The sequence below is a fragment of the Ornithorhynchus anatinus genome, chromosome 20, assembly GCF_004115215.2.
Source record: "Ornithorhynchus anatinus isolate Pmale09 chromosome 20, mOrnAna1.pri.v4, whole genome shotgun sequence".
NCBI classification, from domain to species: Eukaryota; Metazoa; Chordata; class Mammalia; order Monotremata; family Ornithorhynchidae; genus Ornithorhynchus; species Ornithorhynchus anatinus.
In genome coordinates this window covers 27,444,001-27,465,827 of record NC_041747.1, presented here as the reverse complement: position 1 = coordinate 27,465,827, position 21,827 = coordinate 27,444,001, and the positions used below count along the sequence as shown (strand labels likewise).

Below are 21,827 nucleotides of genomic sequence, written 5' to 3'. Positions count from 1 at the left end.
AATGATTAGATTGAGAAAGTTGGTCTAGTTGTAGTTATGTCTGCTAAAAAATATTCCAACTGAATCTGTGCTAAGCCATTCAGGAAGGTTTTTTTTCCTGCCCGGTTGTAATAAGGATATTTAGCATGCATGCTTACAACATGAAATCAAATGATGATATTTGCCAGCAAATAGATATTAAGAAGGACATCCTGTATTTTGGCTTTCATTCACCAGAAACACGCTGTTAGCAACTTACACTTCTATTTAGAAATATATTAGCGTAAATCTAATTCTTAGAGCAAAATCATCTAACTAGGTTTTGGGAGATAAACTAGTAATTCTTTTGAGACCGTGATTAGCGTGAGCTCGTAATGTTTTCTTGGAATCCCATTCATTTTCAGAGAAGCTTTAAATGCGTAAGTGGATCATGAACCTTTGTCATCGTGCCTTTTGCTGTAGTAAAACTGAAACACGCCATTCGATTTGAAAAGCCATTTCCGTAAAGCAACTTTTGCCGTGTCATTTTCGTTGACGCTTTTTCCAGAATCATTAGGTGAAGTTACGACCCGTAGTTCTAGAGATGCATAGCTGGGGGGTCCACATTCTCTCTGCGATTGGGGGTCGATCAAGGACCTCTAAAAAGCTAAGATTTCTTCTTTCGAGCAGACGGAATAATGATTACTGTGGTATTTGTTAAACTGCTTACTATGTGCTATAGACCGACCTGAGCACATGAGGTAGATAGAAGTTAATCAGGTCGGACAGCACCTGTCCCACACGGGGCTCACAGTCTGAATAGGAGGGAGAGCGATTTGAAGATGAGGAAATTGAGGCACAGAGAAGTTAAGTGACCTGCCCAAGGTCACACAGCAGACAAGTGGCGGAGCTGGGATTAGAATCAAAGTCCATTGAATCCCGGGCCCGTCTTCTTTCCTGTAGGCCAGGTTACTTCTCGGTACTTTGGGCGTCTGTTATCCAACTCTTTGGAAGAACTAGCCTCGAAAGTAACGATGAACGTAGCGGCCCCTAAATTTCTGTTCTTAACCAATACTCGCTGAGTTTTTCGGGGGCACTTTATTGTGGATTGCGCGTATCAGGTTGAAGAACTCCAGCTTCTGCCTTCTAGTAGCATTCAATTTAAGACCGGCAGTAAAAGAAAACACGACTTAGTGAACGTGCAGTCTGTCAGATGTTTTATGAATATGCACTTCAGCCATTTCTCCTCCGGCAAAGCAGAGTGTGTTATTCATGAAGTTTCACTTGTCTACAGTGTCTTGGTTGCCCTATATTTTTTACCATTAGCAGGGGCTATGACAAGCTGTCAATTCAGCGAAGTGTGTTTGGTGAAGTGACTGCCCAAACCGCCGATTTTGGCAGTAGAGTCACCGCACAATCAGCCCTGCCATCGTTGCTGCCCGAGGATTCGAGAGGGGAAAATGATTCCTCTTCGTGTTTTTCGTTTCGTATGTGGCAGTTCACGTGCCTTTTTCCATCCACATGATGATGTGCAAGTGATGAATTTCCCCGTCTAGAGGGCCAGAATGAAGAAATAGAAGAAATGTTTGGCTGCGTGCCTTCCAGCCGTAAAGAATGATAAAGGGCTGGTTTTAGTTGTGTGCCTTTTGGCCCAGAGAGAACGGTTCTGAGATCGTCAGCCCCTCCGTATGATAGGTACCTATGCATATAGTAACTTTTAGGCAATACCGGTATTTTTCAGGGGAGAGTGTTATGGTTTTTTTCTTTTTTTCTGTACAGATAGACTCAGCTTTATAACTGTTCGAGGAAGGACACATTAATCAAAATAAGAGGAAAACAGATTTCACAGTTAATTTGAAATTCTGGAAAATATCCACCACACAACATGCAGAGGTGTTGCTAGGAGCCTAATAAAAAGCATCTGGAAGGTCAGAGAACAAAAAGTGTGCTTATTTTCAGAATATTGATTGGAAATTGAATTCGTAACCAGAGCAAAACTTAGTCTGCAGGTCGATGTAATATTTAAATTTAGCCTTTCATACCCCTAAGGGGTGAAATCTCCAAGTTAATGGCAGCAGCATCTTTGTCTCTGAAGAACTGCTATCTCTAAATATATTTATTTGGAATAAATAAATTCTGAGCCACGCTGAGAAGCAGCGTGGCTCAGTGGGAAGAGCCCGGGCTTGGGAGTCAGAGGTCATGGGTTCAAATCCCGGCTCTGCCACTTGTCGGCTGTGTGACTGTGGGCAAGTCACTTCACTTCTCTGTGTCTCAGTTCCCTCATCTGTAAAATGGGGATTGAGACTGTGAGCCTCATGTGGGACAACCTGATTACCCTGTATCTACCCCAGCGCTTAGAACAGAGCTCTGCACATAGTAAGCGCTTAACAAGTACAAATACCAACATTATTATTATTAGTAGACATGATCCCTGCCTTCAAGGAACTTCCATCTAGTGGTTGTGTGTGTGGATGTGTGGATGTGTGTGTGTGTCCCCACACACCCCCTCCCTCAGTTTGGGTGGCTGATTGGGAAAGGAAAATGTCTGTGTATGAAATAGTTGAAAAAAAAAACTTTTTTTCCAACTGTGAAGGAAAAGTTGCCACCTGCTTGGATTAGACATGGACAGGTTTCAGTTTCTTGGAATCTAGAAAGTATGGCTGACGCTTTCTTTCCAGAGAACATCAAGAGGCCCAAATGCCCAAGAGCAGTAGAACTAGAAGAGAAAGGAGTAGGAATAAAGTGGATAAGTGTTCACAGAATGAGGCCCGGGAAACATACTTTCAAGGTGGCCGAATAACGCGAGAACACATTCTTATTGTTAAAGTTTTTCCAACAGCACACCGGCCTTGCTATTGGGAACAGGACCTGCTTCTGAGACAAAAGATATATATGGGATCAATTATAGTGCTTGCTTATTTAAATGGCTTCAGCTCAAGCATTTCAGACATTTTTCTCTTCCACATCACATCGCCCCAGAATGTCAAGGGAAGTGGAAAGACTGATGTTACGGTTCACTCGTGCAGACGTACGCCGCTGCTAGATGGCATGTTGTAAACGAGCTGTTCCGAGCCAGTGTTTGGGATAAAATAGAGGATGTAGATTTGGAAACAGCCAAAATATACATCTCATTTGGTCTTGAAAGTTATGTTTGGATGAATTTGTGGTCTCCACAGTTGACTTCCTATTCAACATCATTAGGATGAATAGATTTGAAGATTTCGGATTGTATCGTGCGGTGTATTTTGTAAAGGTTTTTACGTGAGATTGGACGTTTTGGACAGTGTGCTTGTTTTGATTCTTAAATTATTTCCAGAATATATAGTTGCATGTATATACACACAAGTATATGGTTGATTGATTTAGACGAAAGAACCTCGTTATTCGACAAAACATGCTAAAAACCAAATGCAACTGACACTAGGTATGTATGTTAACCACTTCCTCCATCCCCGTGATTAGCACAAAAAGTGGTGAATAGCAAACTTTAAATCAGTCAATGGATCGGTGATATTTATCGAGCAGTTACTGCGTGCAGAGCATTGAGCTAAGCACTTCGGAAAGTACAATATAAGAGAATTGGTAGATATTATACCTGCCCTCAAGGACCTTACAATCCAGTTGTGATGTTGTGGGCAGGGAACATCTCTGTTATATTCCGGTGTTGTTCTCTCCCAAGCTCTGAGTAGAGTGCTCTGCGCACAGTAGGCGCTCAATAAATACGCCTGATGATTGATCGAATGTGCGATAGTGGGAAGGGATTGATACTTATCCCTTCATTATTAATATTATGGACACAAAGGAAAGAGACCTGTAAAATGGCTGTAAAAGACTTTTGGTTGAAATTTGTGATGCATCTCCTCACCTACTCGTTTATTGTAGTCTGTGCCCAAGCAGAAACACAGCAGCCTGGCAAACCCCTTTACGCGCTTCTCCACCCTGAAGTAATTCATTTTATTGCCCGTTTCCCCCCGGGCAAGCTCCTGCTGGGCAAGGATCGCGTCTTTTAATTCTGTCATACTGTACTTTCCCAAGCATTTCCTAGAGAGCTCTGAACACAGTAAGCACTCGGTACATACGATCGATCGATCGATCGATTGAAGCTTCAGGATGGAGGCTCCTCTGTCGTTCTCTCCCGATGACTCCATCGCCATCTCGGTGTGTGTAGGGGAACCCACAGGATCAGAAGGCACCGTTCTGAGCACTTGCGCTCGTGGGCAAAGAGAAAACGCAAGTGATGACTGCTGCTTGTTGAATCGCTACATGGATTGCTGGCTGTGGCCAGTGTACCCAGAAAGGATAATGGAGAGTTAGAAAGGAAAGGGAAAATAGGATTCTTGCCCCGAGCAAGCTCTCTGCCAGAAAAAATGACTTGTTGGCCAATCCGGTTATGGGTTTGGTTACTCAAACTTTCCATTCTCTTGGTCCGGTTGCTCCAGCTAATTGATGTTTTAATATTCTCTTTTAAAATTATTTCAACTGCAAATACGAACCGGAAGCCACCAGTGCTTTCATGTGTCCAGCCAGCCCATCGCTGGGGGAGGTAGAGATAGAGTTGTCATTAAGGAGCTTGCGAGTTGTTGAAGGCTCGCATCGGAATGGGGATTTATACGAGATACTTCTTAATTAAAAGGCCTCTGGGACTCCGGAAAAGCTGTATTGGCTTGAAACCGTCTCAGGAAAGAGGTCTGAACACTGTCACCCCCGTGTTTTTCCGTGCTCCGGGCACCCATTTGTCTGTAAGCTCCTCAGAGCAGGGATCACATCTTTTACTTCTTTGTTTCATCGGGATCAGCGCAAGGTGAGGAGTTTCATCACTGATAGTGATGACCATGTCATCTGTCCAAGCCCACGGCTTCTTGAGAAGTTCCGGGACTCTCACAAGGGCCTTGGACTCCATGCTGCTCTGTAAAGGACTCCCCAGCTGCTTCAGAAGCGAGTTGAAACAGACGGTACTCATAAGTAAATTGCAAGAGAGGAAAACAGAAAATCAAGTAAAATACTTGATTGGCATTTCTTTTTAAAATTAAGCTTCATCGGATAATGGATGGGTTTATATTCAGGTTCTGGAGTCACTGGCAAACTCCTCAAATTGCGTCTCTGTGGCCTAAGGTATATGAAGTTCATTTTGGATTATGCGCATGTCACTATAGCATCAACATCTCACTGGGGTACAGATAGACCTCTTTTAAAGCCACCCCTCATTTTATAGGGGAGCTCTCTGTAAGGAAAGTTATGGGATTTAATAGATGCTAGCTAGGGGCCAAGCACTGTGCCAAGCCCTCAGGTAAACAAGCTGATCAGATCGGATCCAGTCCTTGCTCCCTTTGTAGTTCACAATCTGAGCTGGAGAGAGAGAGCGAGGAGATGTCTTTATCCCCTTTTTCCAAATGAGGAACCCGGGACCCAATCTCTTGCCCACCATCACCCAGCGGGCCAGTGGTGGAGCTGGGATTAGAGGCCCATCTTTGGACTCCCGGCCCCGTGCTCTTCCCACCGTGCCACAGTGCCTTCTTGCACGAAGTCGTCGGCAGATCATGGGGCGACCACGCAGGAACCGAAACAGCACACCGCCATGTTCCCCGGGCACAACTGGGGGCGGTTTCTTCCATGAGCGCAGCAGGGCAAGGCTTGTTTTTTTTTATCGTCACCCTTTCCTGTCGGTTGAGTTCAGCAGCAGATGCCTTGAGCATCCACTGAACCGTAACAGGCATTTGGGGACATAAGGAAGCAGGGGGCACACAGCGGCTGCCCTCGAGCAGCAAACTCACCACCTGCGTCAGCGGAGACGGAGAACATTTTACGGCGCGTGTCCTTTGCTCGACGGTCAGAGGAAATAGTATCGACGGGCCGTCCGCTGTGTGCAGATGAATGGACCTGGCCCTTGGGAAGCCTCCCTTTGGCCCCGGCCCTGAAATAGTAATAATAATAATAGTGATGGTATTTAAGCGCTTACCATGGGCCAAGCAACGCAAGAGCACGCACTTAAATGGAACGACAAGAGGGCGGGAAGGCCCGAATGTACAATAGGTGTAAGGGCAGCGCCGCTTAGACACAGGGGATAAGAAGCAAAATAAATAAATCATTGAACGGATAACAGACAGTCGCACCCGAGAGGACTGTGAAGTTCGTGAGCGGGGAACGTTTCTACCAACTCTGTTGTATTGCACTCTTCCAAGCGCCTAGTACAATGCTCAGCTCACGGTAAGCGCTCAGTAATTCCATGGACGAGGAATGCGGCTGAAACTGCTAGGGATGGCGGAACCGGCAAGACGCGCCTCTTGGATGGAGAGGCTGAGATTTCAGTGTGAATTCATTAAGGCATTCCAAACAGTCACACTCGTCCATTCCCACAGATCTGGCCGCTTTCTTTTTTTCCGCCCAGAAAACTGTCTCGGCGCCTGAGATTTTTCTGTTCTGATGTGGAGAGTTAAGCCTGTCGCAATCAGATGCCCCCCAACTGCACCTTTCTCTCGGCCGTAACTCAGTCAGCTCTCCCCCGTATTTCTGCGCAAATATCACTTTTACAGTTGGAAGAATAACTCGGTTAAGGCGAAGGAATGCATGAATGGGACAGCCTGGTCCGATGGAGTTCCTAAACAATGCGTACCAGGAACCACCTGCTCTCCTCAAGGGCATTTCCTATTAAAACATTAACTAGATTATTTCTTGTTCTGCCCGGCCTTTCCATGCGAAACCTTTGGCCGGCACACACGCACGCCTCATTTTGGTCTAACGCGCCTTTTCAAAAATCCAGCTCAAAAAACCTCTGCCCGGCTGCCAGACCGGATTGAACAAAGCCTGTTTTCATGTCAATCTCTGCCCCAATTAGCCCTGTTTATTGTGACTAATTAAATCTCGAGGATGGAGAAAGCCAAGCCATTTGCGTTTCCAAGTGCTTGAGCATTGTGGGGGATTAGGGCATCGTGGTCTAACTGCACTTTACCCCTCATCATCCTCCCAGCGTGGAGTTATTGAATCGTTCTGCCATGCTGAGATACTGCTTGTTCATCTCATTCCTCCGTCTTGGGCGGAGACGGCGTTGGTATTTCGACATGGTTAGGCTGACCTTTACATTGATTTATGAGTGTTTTGGAAATATCCCAGGGAGGCTTTTCTATAGCCTGTCCTTTGTAGAGCCTTATCCCATAGGGCTTTGGCCTGGTGAACTGCAGGAAACCCTTAAAAAGCAGTTTCTTGTTTTTAATCCTCTCTTCATTTGGGTTGCAAAATCAAGTGTGAAAAGAAAGTTATGCTCCCATCCGCTCGAATGTTATTCCTCGCTCCCCCCGCCACCCTCCCTTAGCCATGAATAATTGCTTCCCAGAAAGAAAGCGCTCACAGGCGTTGTCTTGTAACTGAGACGGAGTCCCAAATTTGGCACTGGGATTCATTTTAAAGGAATAATTAAGACTAATAGGTGTTTTCAAAACAATAAGGTTAGCAGGCACTGAGGGTGAGGTGAATTATTAAGCCTACCCCCCGGCTCCCATACTGCCGACTCTCGCGAGGCCTCCCACGACATTGATCGTGCCACGGTGTCAAATTTTCAAGCCAAGCCGCTCAAAAACGGAAATGGGCAGCGCAGCCAAACGGGGGAGGTGACGTTTTAGAACCTAAGTCAGCCTTAAAGAGTTTCATCATAGTGCCGTGTTTTGGTAGATTTGAATGTTCTTTTCCAGCGTGGCTCTGAAAATATGATAATTCAGAAAACCGTGGGAAGCCCGTTCTTGCGCATCTTTCACATCATCTTGCACCGAAAGGCGGTGCGGCCAAGCGGAAAGGGCACGGCCCCGGGAAGCAGAGGATCTGGGTTCTGATCTCGGCTCTGCCACTTGCTTGCTGTGTTACCTTGGGAAAATCCATTTCTCTGCCCCTCAGTTTCCTCTTCTGTAAAATGGGCGCTCATATCTGTTCTCCCTCCTACTTTGACTGCGAGCCCCCTGTGGCACTCTGGACAACCTGATTAATTTGAGGTAGCTAATCTATCCCAGTGCTTAGAACGGTGCTTGGCAGGTGGTAAGCGCTTACTGTAATCATCTTCCAGTGTCTTTCGGTCACGATTTGGGGAAAGCAAAGAGCCAGAGCCAGGCCTTCTGCTTCCTTTCACCAGAGTTTTTCATTTCAGAGAGCAGGTGTTGTTTTTTAATAGTGGTTTTTAGGTATCACTGCAGTACCGTTCCGTTTCTCAAAGGCTTGGGATAGTACAGTGCAACAGAATCAGCAGAACTGTTCCCTGCCGATAACGAGCTTACAGTCTAGAGAGGAGCTTACATTTGCCCGTGTGATTTTCCCCCTCTGTGGCATGCTTGAAGCTTATTGACAGTAACGTTTAAGCGTCTCCTAACAGCTAGAGGTAGCTAAACTGGCCCCTCCCCCTAACAGTATATTATCAATTCTCCTCATAAAATGCCATTTTGGATGCAGTCATAATTTGGGGCCTTTTTATTACTCACCTGCAAAGTGACAAAACCATGTGTCGTTTGTAGACTAACAACCAGATCCTAACTGAATTTAGCCCAGTGAATTTCAAGATATTCGATAACCTGTGTAATTGAACGTAGGTTTATACAGGTGCTCTTTTATGAATGTGAGCTTTATTGAGACTGAAAGGAAATGTCTATAATTTGAGGAATTTTAATGATCTAATACGAGCATTCTCCCCCAGAAAGTGGCAGACCTGGAGGGAGCCAACAGAGGTCACGAGTTTCAGCTCCTTGTCTGCAGGCGCGGTTTCATCTAAACTCTCACCGGAAGTTCAGTTGGCCAAGATGTTGGAAAAATCTGGACATTTCAGGTTGAAATGGCCATGTCTATTCCCTGGGATTTGGAGTGATTCAGAGGAAAGGGGCTGTTGAATCAATCAATCAATCAGTGTTATTTATTGAGGGCTTAGTGAGTGCAGAGCACTGGACTGAGCACTTGGGAGAATACAGTACAACCAAGTTGGTAGAAACGTTCCCCGCGCGCAACAAACTGACAGCAGAGATGGGGAGAATTTTTCACAATAAATAAATGATATTTTTCACTTGTTTTAAACTTATAAAAACGCTATTATTTAGTTGTACAAGGTATCCCAGAGCTTGAAATATTTTGCAGGTAGGTGTGCTCATTCCTATCCTTTGCATTAATGCGGTGGGGCTGGGGCAGGAGGTCTTATTTCCATTCAGAGAAATGTGTCGCCCTTGCCCAGAAAAGAGTATATAACCCAATTTTGGGGAGTTTCCATAAAGCGGACCTGTCCCCGATCCCCGCGAAATCATTTCTAGGGGTGTTTTAAGAATAAAAACGACATTCCGTGAGTTCACAGCTTTTGTTCTAATGAAAGAACACTCATTACCTTTGTCCTTCCCTGAATTAGATGGAATGTCCAGCTTATCCTTAGAATGTGGACCTCTCTCACGTTCATGGAACGGACGGATCGGAAGACCGAGGAGTGGTCTGTGTGTGCAGCCTCTGAATACGTCGATTAAGTAGACGTTTAAAGGCAAATGGGATTTAATTTCCTCCATTGTGAGGCTCAGAGCCTAGAGCTAATGATTCGATTGGTTGAGAACTCTGTAAATTTGGGCAAGGCCCAAATTAATTCCCTCTTGTGCACCTCTCAGAAGCGTCCGATCTCGTGATGCAAAGCTCTGACCCTGCGCTTGGATCAGAACCAGGGCGAAAGGGAGGAGGGAAAGAGGGAGGAGGGAAAGAAGGAGGAGGGAAAGAGGAAGGAGGGAAAGAGAACTGCCTCCAGCATAGAGTTCCCAGATAGTCCTCCAGGGCAATTGCTCGCAGCCCAATTTGAAGATGGAATTCTGTAGTTCACTAGTTTGCCAAATGAAAAATCCGCCTCCCTCTCGAAACCTCAAAGCTAAACTTTGTTTCTGAGGTTTTAATGTGTGAATATCAGTATGTGCTGTGAGGCAAGCCCTCTACAAGATGCTGTTGAATTTAACAAATACATGATAAGAGATTATGAAATATTACCGTTACACGTACTTATTATTTTAAGAGTTCACTGTAGCTATTTTTGCTCTTCTACCCGGCTCAAAAATCAGTGGCTAGGTGTAGTGGAGAGTCATTTTAGCTCTTCAGATGGAAAGGGATAAACAAATCCTGAGGTGTTTCGTGTGTGAACCCTGGTCTTCCAGAGCACTGGAGACTCCACTGGGAGCTCCCCAAGACAGTTTTCAGCTTTTCATTTTGCCCTTTAAACCACTGTAAAAATGATTTTAGTTGCAATTCTTCCTCTCTATTCTTTTTTAATGGTATTTGTTAAGTGCTTACTATGTACCAGGTACTTTAGTAAGCACTGGGGTAGATACAAGTTAATCAGTTGAACACAGTCCACGTCCCACCTGGGGCTCACAGCCCTAATCCCCATTTTACAGAGGAGGTAATTGAGGCACAGAGGAATGAGGCGACTCGCCCAGCGTCACACGGACGGTTGGTGGAGCCGGGATTGGAACCCAGGTCCTTCTGACTAATAGGCTTGTTCTCTTTCCATTAGGCCATGCAACTTCTCAGCTACCTCATAGCTATTCAAGGCCCCAAAGACTCCTGCTTCGTGACCATAGGTTTGAATGCAGTTGGATTTAGGTGATGTCAGAGGGTTCCCTTTAGGGGGTGTCACTTTTATTCGTCTCCTTTTCTGGTTCTGTAAAGCTTCCCACACCTAGCTGGACACGCCATCCTTAATGACAATAATCTGTATTGTACTGAAGAGCAGCACAGCCAGAAAATCAATCAATCAGTTGTATCAACTGACTGTGCGCAGAACACTATACTAAGCACTTGGGAGAGCAAAATAAAGCTAGTAGACACGATCCCTGCCCTCGAGGAGTTTACGATCCGGAGGGGGAGGCAGACAAAATGCATTACAGGCAGGGGTGAATCAAACTTTGTACAAAAGTTCTGTGAGGATAGGGTGCGGAGACCGTCAGATCCCACCGTTGACCATGCTATTAGTTTCCAATTAAGGATTTGGGTTTGGGAATTGATTTTCGTGAAATTTCGGCGTATCGTTTATTAAATCTCTGGTTCCTGGGGCAGACAGTGTGGTAACATTCAGTTTTCAATCATATATCATGAACCTAGCTTATGCTTCCAGACTGTGATGTCAGGCCCACCTCCCTGATAACAAATTTGCTTCTTTAAATTTACCTTGGCCCCATACAGACGAGATAAGACCCCCGGTTTCAAGCTACCGCTGCTTAATCAATCAGTGGTATTTCTCGAGCGCTTACCGTGTTCAGAGCAGTGTACTAAGCGCTCGGGAGAGCACAGTATAAGAGTTGGTGAACATGTTCCGGCCCACAGTGAACAAACAATCTAGAGGGGGAGGCAGACATTAATATAAATAAATAACGGATATGTTCATAAGTACTGTGTGACTTAAAGGAGGGGTGGATTGAGGGAGCAAATCCACACTCCTCAGAAAGAATGTGGAGCTGGCTTCTCATCAGTGGCATGAAAGAAGTCCATCTTTTCCTCCAGAACCAGAGCAGTGCGCTGAAGAGAAGGCAGTACACAGGAAGTTGGGGCCATTAATTACGTGGACTACCGGCCTGTGAACCCTGCACTTTCCGCGCCTCAGCAACAGCGAGGGAGTCTGGAATTTCTTTCTAGTCCCGCTTCTTGTGGTCGCAGCCCATTTTTGCCATTGATGTGGGAGGATGGAGATCACAGATAGGAGCGTCTGAAGTGGGTCCATTTTACGACTTGCTTATGCACCCCCGGGGCTTTGCCTAGTTGCTTCATCTGATTAAAAAGGAAAATGGACCCGACCCTAGTCCCATTAGGGAGAAAATTGCTCTCCTTTTGGAAGTGAATTAACTTTCACCTCCCTAGAGTAGCAATTTACCAGAAGATACCCTAATGGCCCAGCCCAGGGTAGGCAGCTCCACCAAGCGAGCAATTTATCCCCTAATCACTGATCCGAAAAGACCAAACGAAAGTCCAGTGTTCTGTTTTATCTCGTCCGCGATAGGACGCTGGGGGCTCGTGGTTTTGGTGGTGAACGGAACCTAGAAGGGCCTAAGATCAGAGCAATAGTTAATAATGCTTTTTTTTGCATCGCATTCTTATCTCTGAGAGGCTCAGAATACTTTCCAGTATTGGAAAACATCTCCCTCTTTTTCACAGCGTCCCCAGATTGAAGGTGGAAGCCAGCCAGGATTTTCTCCATTTTAAAGATAAGGGGAGCTTTCGGGAAGGTTAATTGACTTTCTGAGGGTCAATCCAGCAAGCCAGGATGGAACTGAGAATTGATCTTGCTTTGTAGATGCTCTGTCTAATAAGGCTTTGCTGCTCCAGGTAAGACAGATATGCCTGAGAAATTTCCGCTCCCCAAGGGAGAAAAACCTAAACACGAATTAGAATGGAGATTTCACGTTAACTACGTGGGACCGTCTATATTAGGCAGTGTGAGAAATTGACAGTTGAACCCCAAAGACCTTCAGATAGGTCCTTGCTCTGAGTTATTTGAGCCTCCTCCTTTTTCTCCATGAAAGACATTCTGGAAGCAAGTATCGGATCAGTTCTTGGCCCAGGATTGATTGTGTCTTAGCCAGGAAATGCAACAATTGGTTGCAAATCTTTGCGGTCCTTGGGAGTCTCTTCTGCCGAGAGCGGTACACAAATGTTTGGGGAAGGGAAAGAATCAAGCCGCATTTAAGTAGCATCTAAGCGGAGAATAAGAAGGGTAGAAGCAGAGAAGCAGTGTGGCCTAGTGGAAAGGGCATGAGTCTGGGAGTCAGAGGATCTGGGTTCTAATCCCGACTGCACCACATGTCCGCAGTGTGACCTGGCACAAGTCAGTTCACTTCTGGGGCTCAGTTACCCCATCTGTGAAATGGGGATTGAGACTGCGAGCCCCTCGTGGGACGTGGACCGTGTCCACTCTGGTTAGCTTGCGTCTAACCCATTGCTTAGTAGAGTGGTTGGCACATAGTAAGCGCTTAACAAATACCCTTAAAAAATAAGCCACTTGTTTTTAATTTGTTGTTGTTTGTGTTTTTTATTTATGATACTTGTTAAGTACCAGCCGCTGTACTAAGCACTGAGCAAAGCGCCTTTGGGCCTTGCTCTCAAAAGAACAGCGTGACCTAGTGAAAAGAGCCCGGGCCTGGGAGTCAGAGGACCCGGAATTCGATCGCGGTTCTGTCACTTGTCTGCTATATGGCGTGGGGCAAGTCACAACATTTCTGTGCCCGTTTCGTCATCTGTAAAATGGGGATTCAATCCTCTTCTCTCTCTTCCTTAAGCTGTGTGTCCCACGTGGGACCTGGTCATCTCACATCTTCCCCGTCGCTTAGTACGGTGCTTGGCACATAATAAGTGCTTAACCATTTAAAAAAAAAAATCGGACCTCCATATGTCTTTGAACTTTATGGCAGCAGAGGCCTTTCACTGTGTCTGATGAATCACCATTGACAAGGACAGGGTTTGGGCTGAGCCGGGTTTCCGTCTCGCGTGGCATCCAGCTGGACGACAGCCACCGCTTGTCAGCGGGACGCACTGCCCGGGTGAGACGACCAGGACCGTTTGGCTAAATAGTGCCACAATCAGTGGCCTAACTATTGTCACTCTCTACATCCAGGCGAAACCATTTCCTGTCCTTTCTCTCCATCCAGTACCACTGAAGCGTCTTGAGCCCATTCTAATAGTTTCTCTCAAAAGTTCCCTGAACGAAAACAACGCCCAAGCTTGAAGTTAATGACAATGCCGCCCCTGGAGTGCAGATGGACTGGAGAATAAGGCGGGACTTGTCTCTCTGAAACCAGACTGCTTAATAAAGCTGACCTGTCTACTTTGCCCTGCTGAAAGCACAATATTTTTTCAGCTTTAATTGTGCTCTAGGTTCATGGGGCTCCTTCTGCCTTCCTCTCCCACTCTCCCTCCTCCTCCTCCTTCGCAGACTGCTCAGTGACAGGAAGAACTTTATTTGTGGACCGAAAAGGCAACTTTGGCTTGATCTAGGGTGAATCTCCTCCATATGGCTTGGTTGCCCCTCGTGTGTTTTGTCTAAATTAACAGGATAGACTTTTTACTCACTAATCGGGTGCCTGTTGGAACGAAAAAACCCCTGCTTTACAACTGCTTTCCCCGGGCTACCGGCAAGTCTGAAGGCAGCTTTGTTTTCTCACCTGAGGGCCTGCACCTTGATGAGGTGGGGGGACGGAGGATGGAAGGGGAAAAGTATAGAGGAGGAAGAGTTGTTTTGGAAACTACCAGAGGAAGCAGCTTGCCCAGGTGGGGATCAATCGATCAATCAGTCGTATTTATTGATCACAGTCGTATTTATTGATCAGTTACTTTTTGCAGAGGATCGTACTAAGCGTTTAGGACAGTACATCGTAGCAGAGGGGGTAGACGTGCTCACTGCCCACAACAAGCTTAGATTCTAGAGCACAGAAGTGAGAGTCAGGAGATCTGGGTCCTGATCCCGGCCCTGCGACTGGCTTGCCGTGTGACCTCGGCCAGGTCGCTCGTCTCCTTGAAGCCCAAGTTTCCTCATCTGTAACATGGGGATTAAATACCTCTGCACCTCACACTGGGGAGATACCACTGATGGGCCGACTGACTGTTGTCGCTCTTCCTTAGACCGTGAGCCTCACGTGGTACAGGTCGTGTGTCTGAACTGATTGTGTTGTGTCCGTCACAGTGTTTGGCACTATAGTGATTTCTTAAGAAATATGACGGCGGGGAAGGGAGGGGGATCAGGGACATCAGAGATAAATGAAATCTGCAGCTAATCCAAGAAAACAAATATCCTTTGATGGGTGTAAACTTATCCCCAGCAAATCTTTGACGAAAACTGTTATAAGTAAGATGGATAGATCTGATTTTCCCTTCCTCTTTCTGTCCTTGTTCATTCTCTGAACGTGCAAGGGATGGTGAAATGACCAGAAAAATAGGCAGTGAGAGGTGGGAGAGGAGGAAAACAAAACAGAACCTGAGTACTCCAGAGCCTGGATGGCCAAGATTCCGGCCTAGTGGCAAGAGCCTTAGAGCCAGAGGATCTGGGTTCTAATCCCAGCTCTGCCAGTTGCCTCCTTTGTGACCTTGGACAGATCACTTATATGTTGTGTGCCTCAGTTTCCTCATCTGTCAAATGACATATCAGTGCCCCAATTCTCCCTCCTTAGATTGTGAGCCCCATGTGGGAGAGGGACTGTGTCTCACCTGCATATCCTGCATCTACCCTGGTGTGTAGAAAAGTGCCTCACTCATAAGCGTTTAACAACTGTAATAATAATGCCAATGATAATAATAATGATACCAAAATACTTCAAACTCACATTCAAAAATGAACAAGATAATTCAAACAGAAGGTTTCTGGTCCTTTTGTATTTCTCCTGCTTTTCTAATCCCTCCGGTTTCTCTTTCTTGTCCTCAAACCTTTCTTTTTTGTAACCAACTTGGTTCTTTTTCCCCCCTGCCTCCCCCCTCCCCCCCACCCACCCACCCAATCTCCCCTTCTGGTTTTATGTCATTTTATTTTTTAAAAGAACATGTCCCAAACAAACAAAAGATGAAAGAGAAGCAACTGAGTCGTGGCGCAACATTTTAGCCCAGGAGAGTGGTGGCCTGAAATTCCCATACCCTGCATCCACCACCTATCCCACATTCTTATTTCAGGTCGTGAATTCCACCTCACTTTGAAAATTGGGGCCGGAGGAGAAGGTGGGGAAGGGGTTTCTTGACTTCGAGTGAATCCTAGATTTTTTATGAAATGCACACGGCCTGGTCTCGTTTTTACCATTATGCCATTTTGGGAAGATCTTCTAATTACTTGCAGAATCAGCTTGTTGGACTTGAGAATTGGAATGTACTAATGGCGTGTGCTTATAGCATTAGGCACATCTCGGTATTTCAATTTTAAAGGAAGCGAGTGGCCGAATTTTACCGCTCAACAGAAAACGTCCAGATATTCGATAGGCCGTGCTTTTCGGCTGTTTATCTGACATTGCAGCTCTACAACTGGAAAACTTCAAGGTTAATGCTTCGCCAAGCTCCGTTTACTGACCTTGGGGTATAAATCACGGAAAGGTGAAGCGACCGAGAAGCAATCCGGCCCCGACTCCTGGCGGGCTCAGACCTCGCCCTGCCATTTAATTCACTCGGAACAAGCTATTACATTGATCGAGCGCCCGGGAGTCGTGCCATTCATTTAAGTGTTTTAATACTCGTGACAGTCGACGGCCGCATGTTGACAGTAAAAATCGGGCCTTTTTTTCTACCACTTATTCATCCAGATAGAGCTGTGGGCGCATTTCCAAGTAAAATTCAGCCAACACTGGTCTAACAAGGCTTTTAGTGTCTATGATTTAGCTTTGCGTCCGCACAAGGTGTGTTTGTTAACTAAACAGTAGTAGTAAATATCACTTATTTGGTGATAAGGACTTATTTGTCCTTATTTGGTGCAGTTCAGTGCACCAGGCGCTTAGTAAGCATGGCATAAAGAAGTGGAATGTTCTCCACCCAGAGTCAATTAACTCCACCAAACCAGCCACTTCCACACATTCAGAGCGTTCCCGACCTAATCCCCCCTTTCCTGATTATGCCACTCCTTCAAGATCCTTAGCACTTGTGTGCTTAATGGGTCATTTGTTTTGCATTGACTTGCTTTTGTTTATATCCTTCTCTCTGGCCTTACTTTTTTTAGCCTATTGAATATGAAGTAATTTATATCCATTTTGACTCATTAAATAGCGCACGCCTAAAGAGCCAGGAACATTATCTTTTTTTCCTATTGTATGTTTCCAAATGCCGACTGTGGCACACCGCATATATTTTTAAATGGTATTAAGTACATACTGTGTGCCAGACACTGTATTAAGCACTAGGGAGGATAGAAGATATTCAGGTTGGACATAGCCCGTCCCCCACACGGGGCTCACAGTCTTAATCCCCATTTTACCGATGCGGTAACTGAGGCCCAGAGAAGTGAAGTGACTTGCCTGAGGTCACGGAGCAGGCAAGGGGCAGGGGTCAGAATTAGAACCCAGGACCTTCTGACTCCCAAGCCCGTGCTCTTCCCACTCGGCCACAGTGGTTCCTCCTGGTTTACAGATGCCCAGGGTAGCATACGGTCGGTGACCGATGAAAGATGTTGTCCCCGGTCGTACTGAGCTCGTTGCCTTCCCTCCGTTGTCCTCCTTCTAAAGGGCGACCGTAATTGCCTTCAAATACGTGAAGAGATTTGATGGGGAGAATGTCGACTTGACTTTCTCCCCATTTCTACTGAGGAGTCGTCCAAAGGAAGTGGATCGATAGGAAAGATTGCGGTTGGTCCTACCGGAGAGAAAAAACACCACGGGTGATTGAGAAGTCTCCGTATCTGAGGAAGTAGCGTGGCCGAGTGGAATGAGCACGGGCGAGGGAACCAGAGGACTTGAGTTCTAATCCCAGTCCTACCACTTACCTGCTGTGTGACTTTGGGCAAGCCACTGTATGAGTCCAGTAAAACTATTAGTGGTTCCACAACTGGTTAGCTAAATTATTCTTCCAGGCCCTGTCTCTTAAAGGGCCATTCATTCATTCAATAGTATTTATTGAGCGCTTACTATGTGCAGAGCACTGTACTGAGCGCTTGGAATATACAATTCGGCAACAGATAGAGACAACACCTGCCCAGTGACTGGCTTACAGTCTAATCGGGGGAGACAGGGCCAATAGAGGATGCACAAGGAAAAAGAAATAAGAACCAAACCATCCGGAGAGCACAGATTGACTGTAAATATGGAGCATTAAAGGGAAGGATTTTGTGTAAACAATTGCAGGTTGATTTTTATAAGATGCGAGCAATAATAATGCCGGTGTTTTCTGTGCAAGTAATGTATTTTCTCCTTGTTATAGGTCCTTTTGTTCTGCATCACAGCTGCCATGTACATGTTCTTTTTCAGGTACGTTTTGTTATACCAGTTCTTTCTGATTTGATTTTAAGTAATGTACCAACATATTTCAAGGACATTTTAATAATTGCCATTGTCACTGGGGAAAATCAATCATCAATCCATCCATCAATGATATTTATTGAGCGTTTACTCCGTGCGGAGTACTAAGTGCTTGGGAGAGTACAGTATAACAGAATTAGTAGATACATTCCCTGCCCGTGATGAGTTTACAGTGTAGAGGGAGTGGTTTTAGTGGTTTCCTACCAGAGCAGTGGTAGGAAATAAACAGATTTCACGTTCATCATTCAGATATTGTCAGGCACGACTCAACTTAGACTTGGGCACATAATAATAGTAATAACTGTGGTATTTGTTAAGCACTTGCTATGTTCCAGTCAGTGTTCTGAGCACTGGGGTGGATACAAGCAAAATGGGTTGGACACAGTCCCTGTCCCATGTGGGGCTTACAGTCTCAATCCCCACTTTACAGACGAGGTAACTGAGTCACAGAGAAGTGAAGCGACTTGACGGGTCACACAGCAGACAAGTGGCGGAGCTGAGATGAGAACCCATGACCTTCTGACTCCCAGGCCCGTGCTCTATCCATTGCTCCACGGGGGCCGTTTGTTGCTGGGAGCGCACCCTAGAGGTTATGGGGCGAGCCCACCCTCTGACTCCGCCGGCTCCGTCTTCAACCTCCTCGAGGTCGACACACAGTCAGATGCAGGAAACCGCGGTCCTAGAATAGAAGGGGAAAAGACAGGATTAGAGGAGCCCAGTCTTCCTCACTCAGTTGTATTTATTGAGGTCTTACTTTGTGCAGAGCAATGTATTCAGCACTTGGGAAAATACAACATAATATGACAGACGCAGTTCCTGCCCACAAGGAGCTTCCAGTCTAGAGGGGCTTCCAGTCTATCCTCCCCACTGAAAGGAGAGGACGAGGGACAGGAAGCATTTGATTTCACCCCATGGTTAAGAGTTAAAGGATGCTTGATTGAAAAATTGGGTGCTGAGAATATGGGACCAATCCAGAAACGGGGGAGGAATCGATAAAAACTTCCTTTTTTCGACGTTGGCGATACCCTGTATTCTGACTAGTTCAGGCAGGTGGGAGAAACCCTCACGGTATCTTGCTCTGAACATGAGCTTGAAGGTCATTCCTGATTGCGGTTTGATTTGGCAGTCAAGCCGAGTGTTAACAAACAACTTGGAAATGCTTTTCAGGAATACCAGCAAGAGGTAGATGGCTTTGCCACAAATGTCAAGACAAGCATTCTTTCTTTTCTGGGGACAAGACTTGTTTTCTTTCCTAAAGCAAACAAAGCCATCACAAGATACCTTAGCGGAGATCGGATTGGCTTTATGCTAAGGCATAAAAAGAAGCAGCAGGGTGAAATGGAAAGGGAATGGGCCTGGTAGTTGAAAGACCCGGCTTCGAGTCCCAGCTCTGCCTGTGGCCCGCTGTGAGACCTTGGACAAGTCACTTAAGCTCTTTTATACTTCGGTTTCCTCATCTGTAAAACGAGGACAAATATTGGGAGGACAAAAATAGAGATAACGTGAAAGCACTTTGGGAATACAATCGAGGTATTTTTTAAGAAACAGCACCCCCTTTCAAAGCAATGGGCTATGTTTCCTCTGAACTGTTGTACTTGCGGGAAAAAATCCACTGTCCAACATAATAGAGCCACGTGTGCCATTTGGTAAAAACAATTCATTCGTTCATTCATTCAATAGTATTTATTGAGTGCTTACTATGTGCAGAGCACTGTACTAAGTGCTTGGAATGTACAAATCGGCAACAGATAAAGACAGTCCCTGCCCTTTGACGGGCTTACAGTCTAATCGGGGGAGACGAGCAGACGAGAACAGTGGCAATAAATAGAGTCAAGGGGAAGAACATCTCATAAAAACAATGGCAAATAAATAGAATCAGGGTGATGTACATCTCATTAAACAAAATAAATAGGGTGAGGAAGATATATACAGTCGAGCGGACGAGTACAGTGCTGAGGGGGTGGGACGGGAGAGGGCGAGGAGGAGAGGAAAAGGGGGGAGAAGAGGGTTTAGCTGCGGAGAGGTGGCGGGGGTAGAGGGAGCAGAGGCAGAAAGGGGGGAGCTCAGTCTGGGAAGGCCTCTAACAGCACTAGAGAATGGGCCTAGGAGTCAGAAGGACCTGGGTTCTAATCCCAGCTTCACCACTTGTCTTCTGTGTGACCTTAGGCAAGTCATTTTGCTTCTTTGGGCCTCAGTTACCTCATCTGTAAAATGGGAGTTAAGACTGTGAGCTCCATGTGGGACTCAGATTGTAACTACCCCAATACTTATACAGTGCCTGTCACATAGTAAGTGCTTGACAAATACCATTATAAAAAAAAGCTGATGTTGATATGGCTCTCATTTAATGAAATGTTGCCCCCAAATAGGGGTTAGAAATGTAGTGTCAGAATGGTGGAAAGAATGAAGCTACTATTATGCGGGACACCCGTTTGTACAGCTGTCATTCGGATGGTCATCACTGAGAGAGGCAAAGGAAAGACCTTATATTCCCTATGCCATGATAGGGTGTAGGATAAAGATCTCTCTCTGCTGAAATGAAAGAGCCAATCGGAGGTGGTTTTCAAACTTGCCTTTCTAGAGGGACACGATTCATTTCATCACCATTGGAAAGTGAAGGGCGCAACTTGAATTTACCCGAAAAGCCTTTCAGTGTTTTTGAAACCTCAGTTCTGTAGGAACAAAACGCACTTACAAGGACCCTCTTAAGGCCACTTGCCCACATCGCCCCTTCCAACCTCCAAAGGGTGAATCGTTCGGTGGGTTCAGAAGATCACATTTAGGGTGGTCGTTGTTCTCATCCCTTACCTTGAGTCATTCTTAATTAAACACCCCATAGCGGCGGTGAACACGAGATTCTCTGAGCTCCCGGCGCATTTATGCCTTTAATTGATGAAGAGAAAAGCATAGGGGGAGGGTTAGTTACCCAGAAGACTTCCTTTTGGAAAAGATGAATCTAAAAATTGAATACCCCTTTCATTTCATCCCGGTTTTATTTTCAGTATTTAGCTGGGGGAATAGTAAGTGAAGAAAGTTGAAGGTTTTAGAGGGGGGATGAAAAGCAGTGTATGTCCCAAATGCTTTGAATAACACTCAAATGGCTAGCATTATCGAGTAAAATACAAAACCTTCAATCTCTTCGCAGTGAGTCCCTCGATATAAATCCTCTTCACATACCTTTAGAAAATCCAGCAATTTGTTTGAAGATGTATAGTCAAAGGCCTAGACCGGTTGTCATGGTAATTAATCCTTTAGACTATATAGGTCTGATTCACAATAGGCATGTCTTAATTCATTTGGCCTGAGCATTCGAAAAGAAAATAAAAGCAGCACTTACAAGCTAAAGCCAGAGTAAGATAAAGGGAGACGGATATTTCTATTAATTTTTTTTTTCCTTCGTGTAAGTTGTAGCCTGAGCTTTTCTAATGGCCTTCCTGCCAAGGCCCAGCTTCTCCAACCCAGTCCTAAGGAGGAGGTTTTTCTGTTGCAGGAAACTGTAGTGATTCTCCGGACACAGTGAGGGACGGAGATTGAGGAGCGAACCCGAGATCCTTCCGAGGGGCCTTTATGAGATGGTCTTCGATTCTCTTTGATTCCTGGATTTAATGACCTTCTTGAGATGGCCATTAGGGTGTCTTCATCTGACCACCTCAAAAATGGAAGAATTCAGCTTTTTCCATATCCACTCGTTCCTCTCCAGCACCCAGATGCGGTCTTAAAGTTGCTCTTTATAAGTAAATCAGTGTTTGAGAACTCTCGTTTCAGTAGAAAGTGAGGGTATATGTTCTAACCCCTATTCCAAACTCCCTTCCATTCCCCTCATGCTTTTTTCATGAATGCTTCATCGTGAAGGCAAAACAGTCAAGAGTTCAGGAGCTGTTGGTGGACACGCGAATGCCTTAGAGGTTGTATTTGGGGTGG

At 45.6% G+C, this 21,827-nt stretch overlaps 1 protein-coding gene across 3 annotated transcripts in view; it reads left to right on the top strand.

Annotated features, from left to right (window-relative positions):
- The window catches only part of TMEM135 (transmembrane protein 135), a 188,052-nt gene that overhangs the window by 114,973 nt on the left and 51,252 nt on the right, over positions 1–21,827 (top strand). For all 3 annotated transcript variants that reach the window (XM_029047761.1, XM_029047760.1, XM_029047762.2), the window contains one exon: positions 17,809–17,855. In XM_029047761.1, the coding sequence (XP_028903594.1) occupies positions 17,809–17,855 (47 nt within the window). The remainder of the gene's footprint in view (positions 1–17,808; positions 17,856–21,827) is intronic.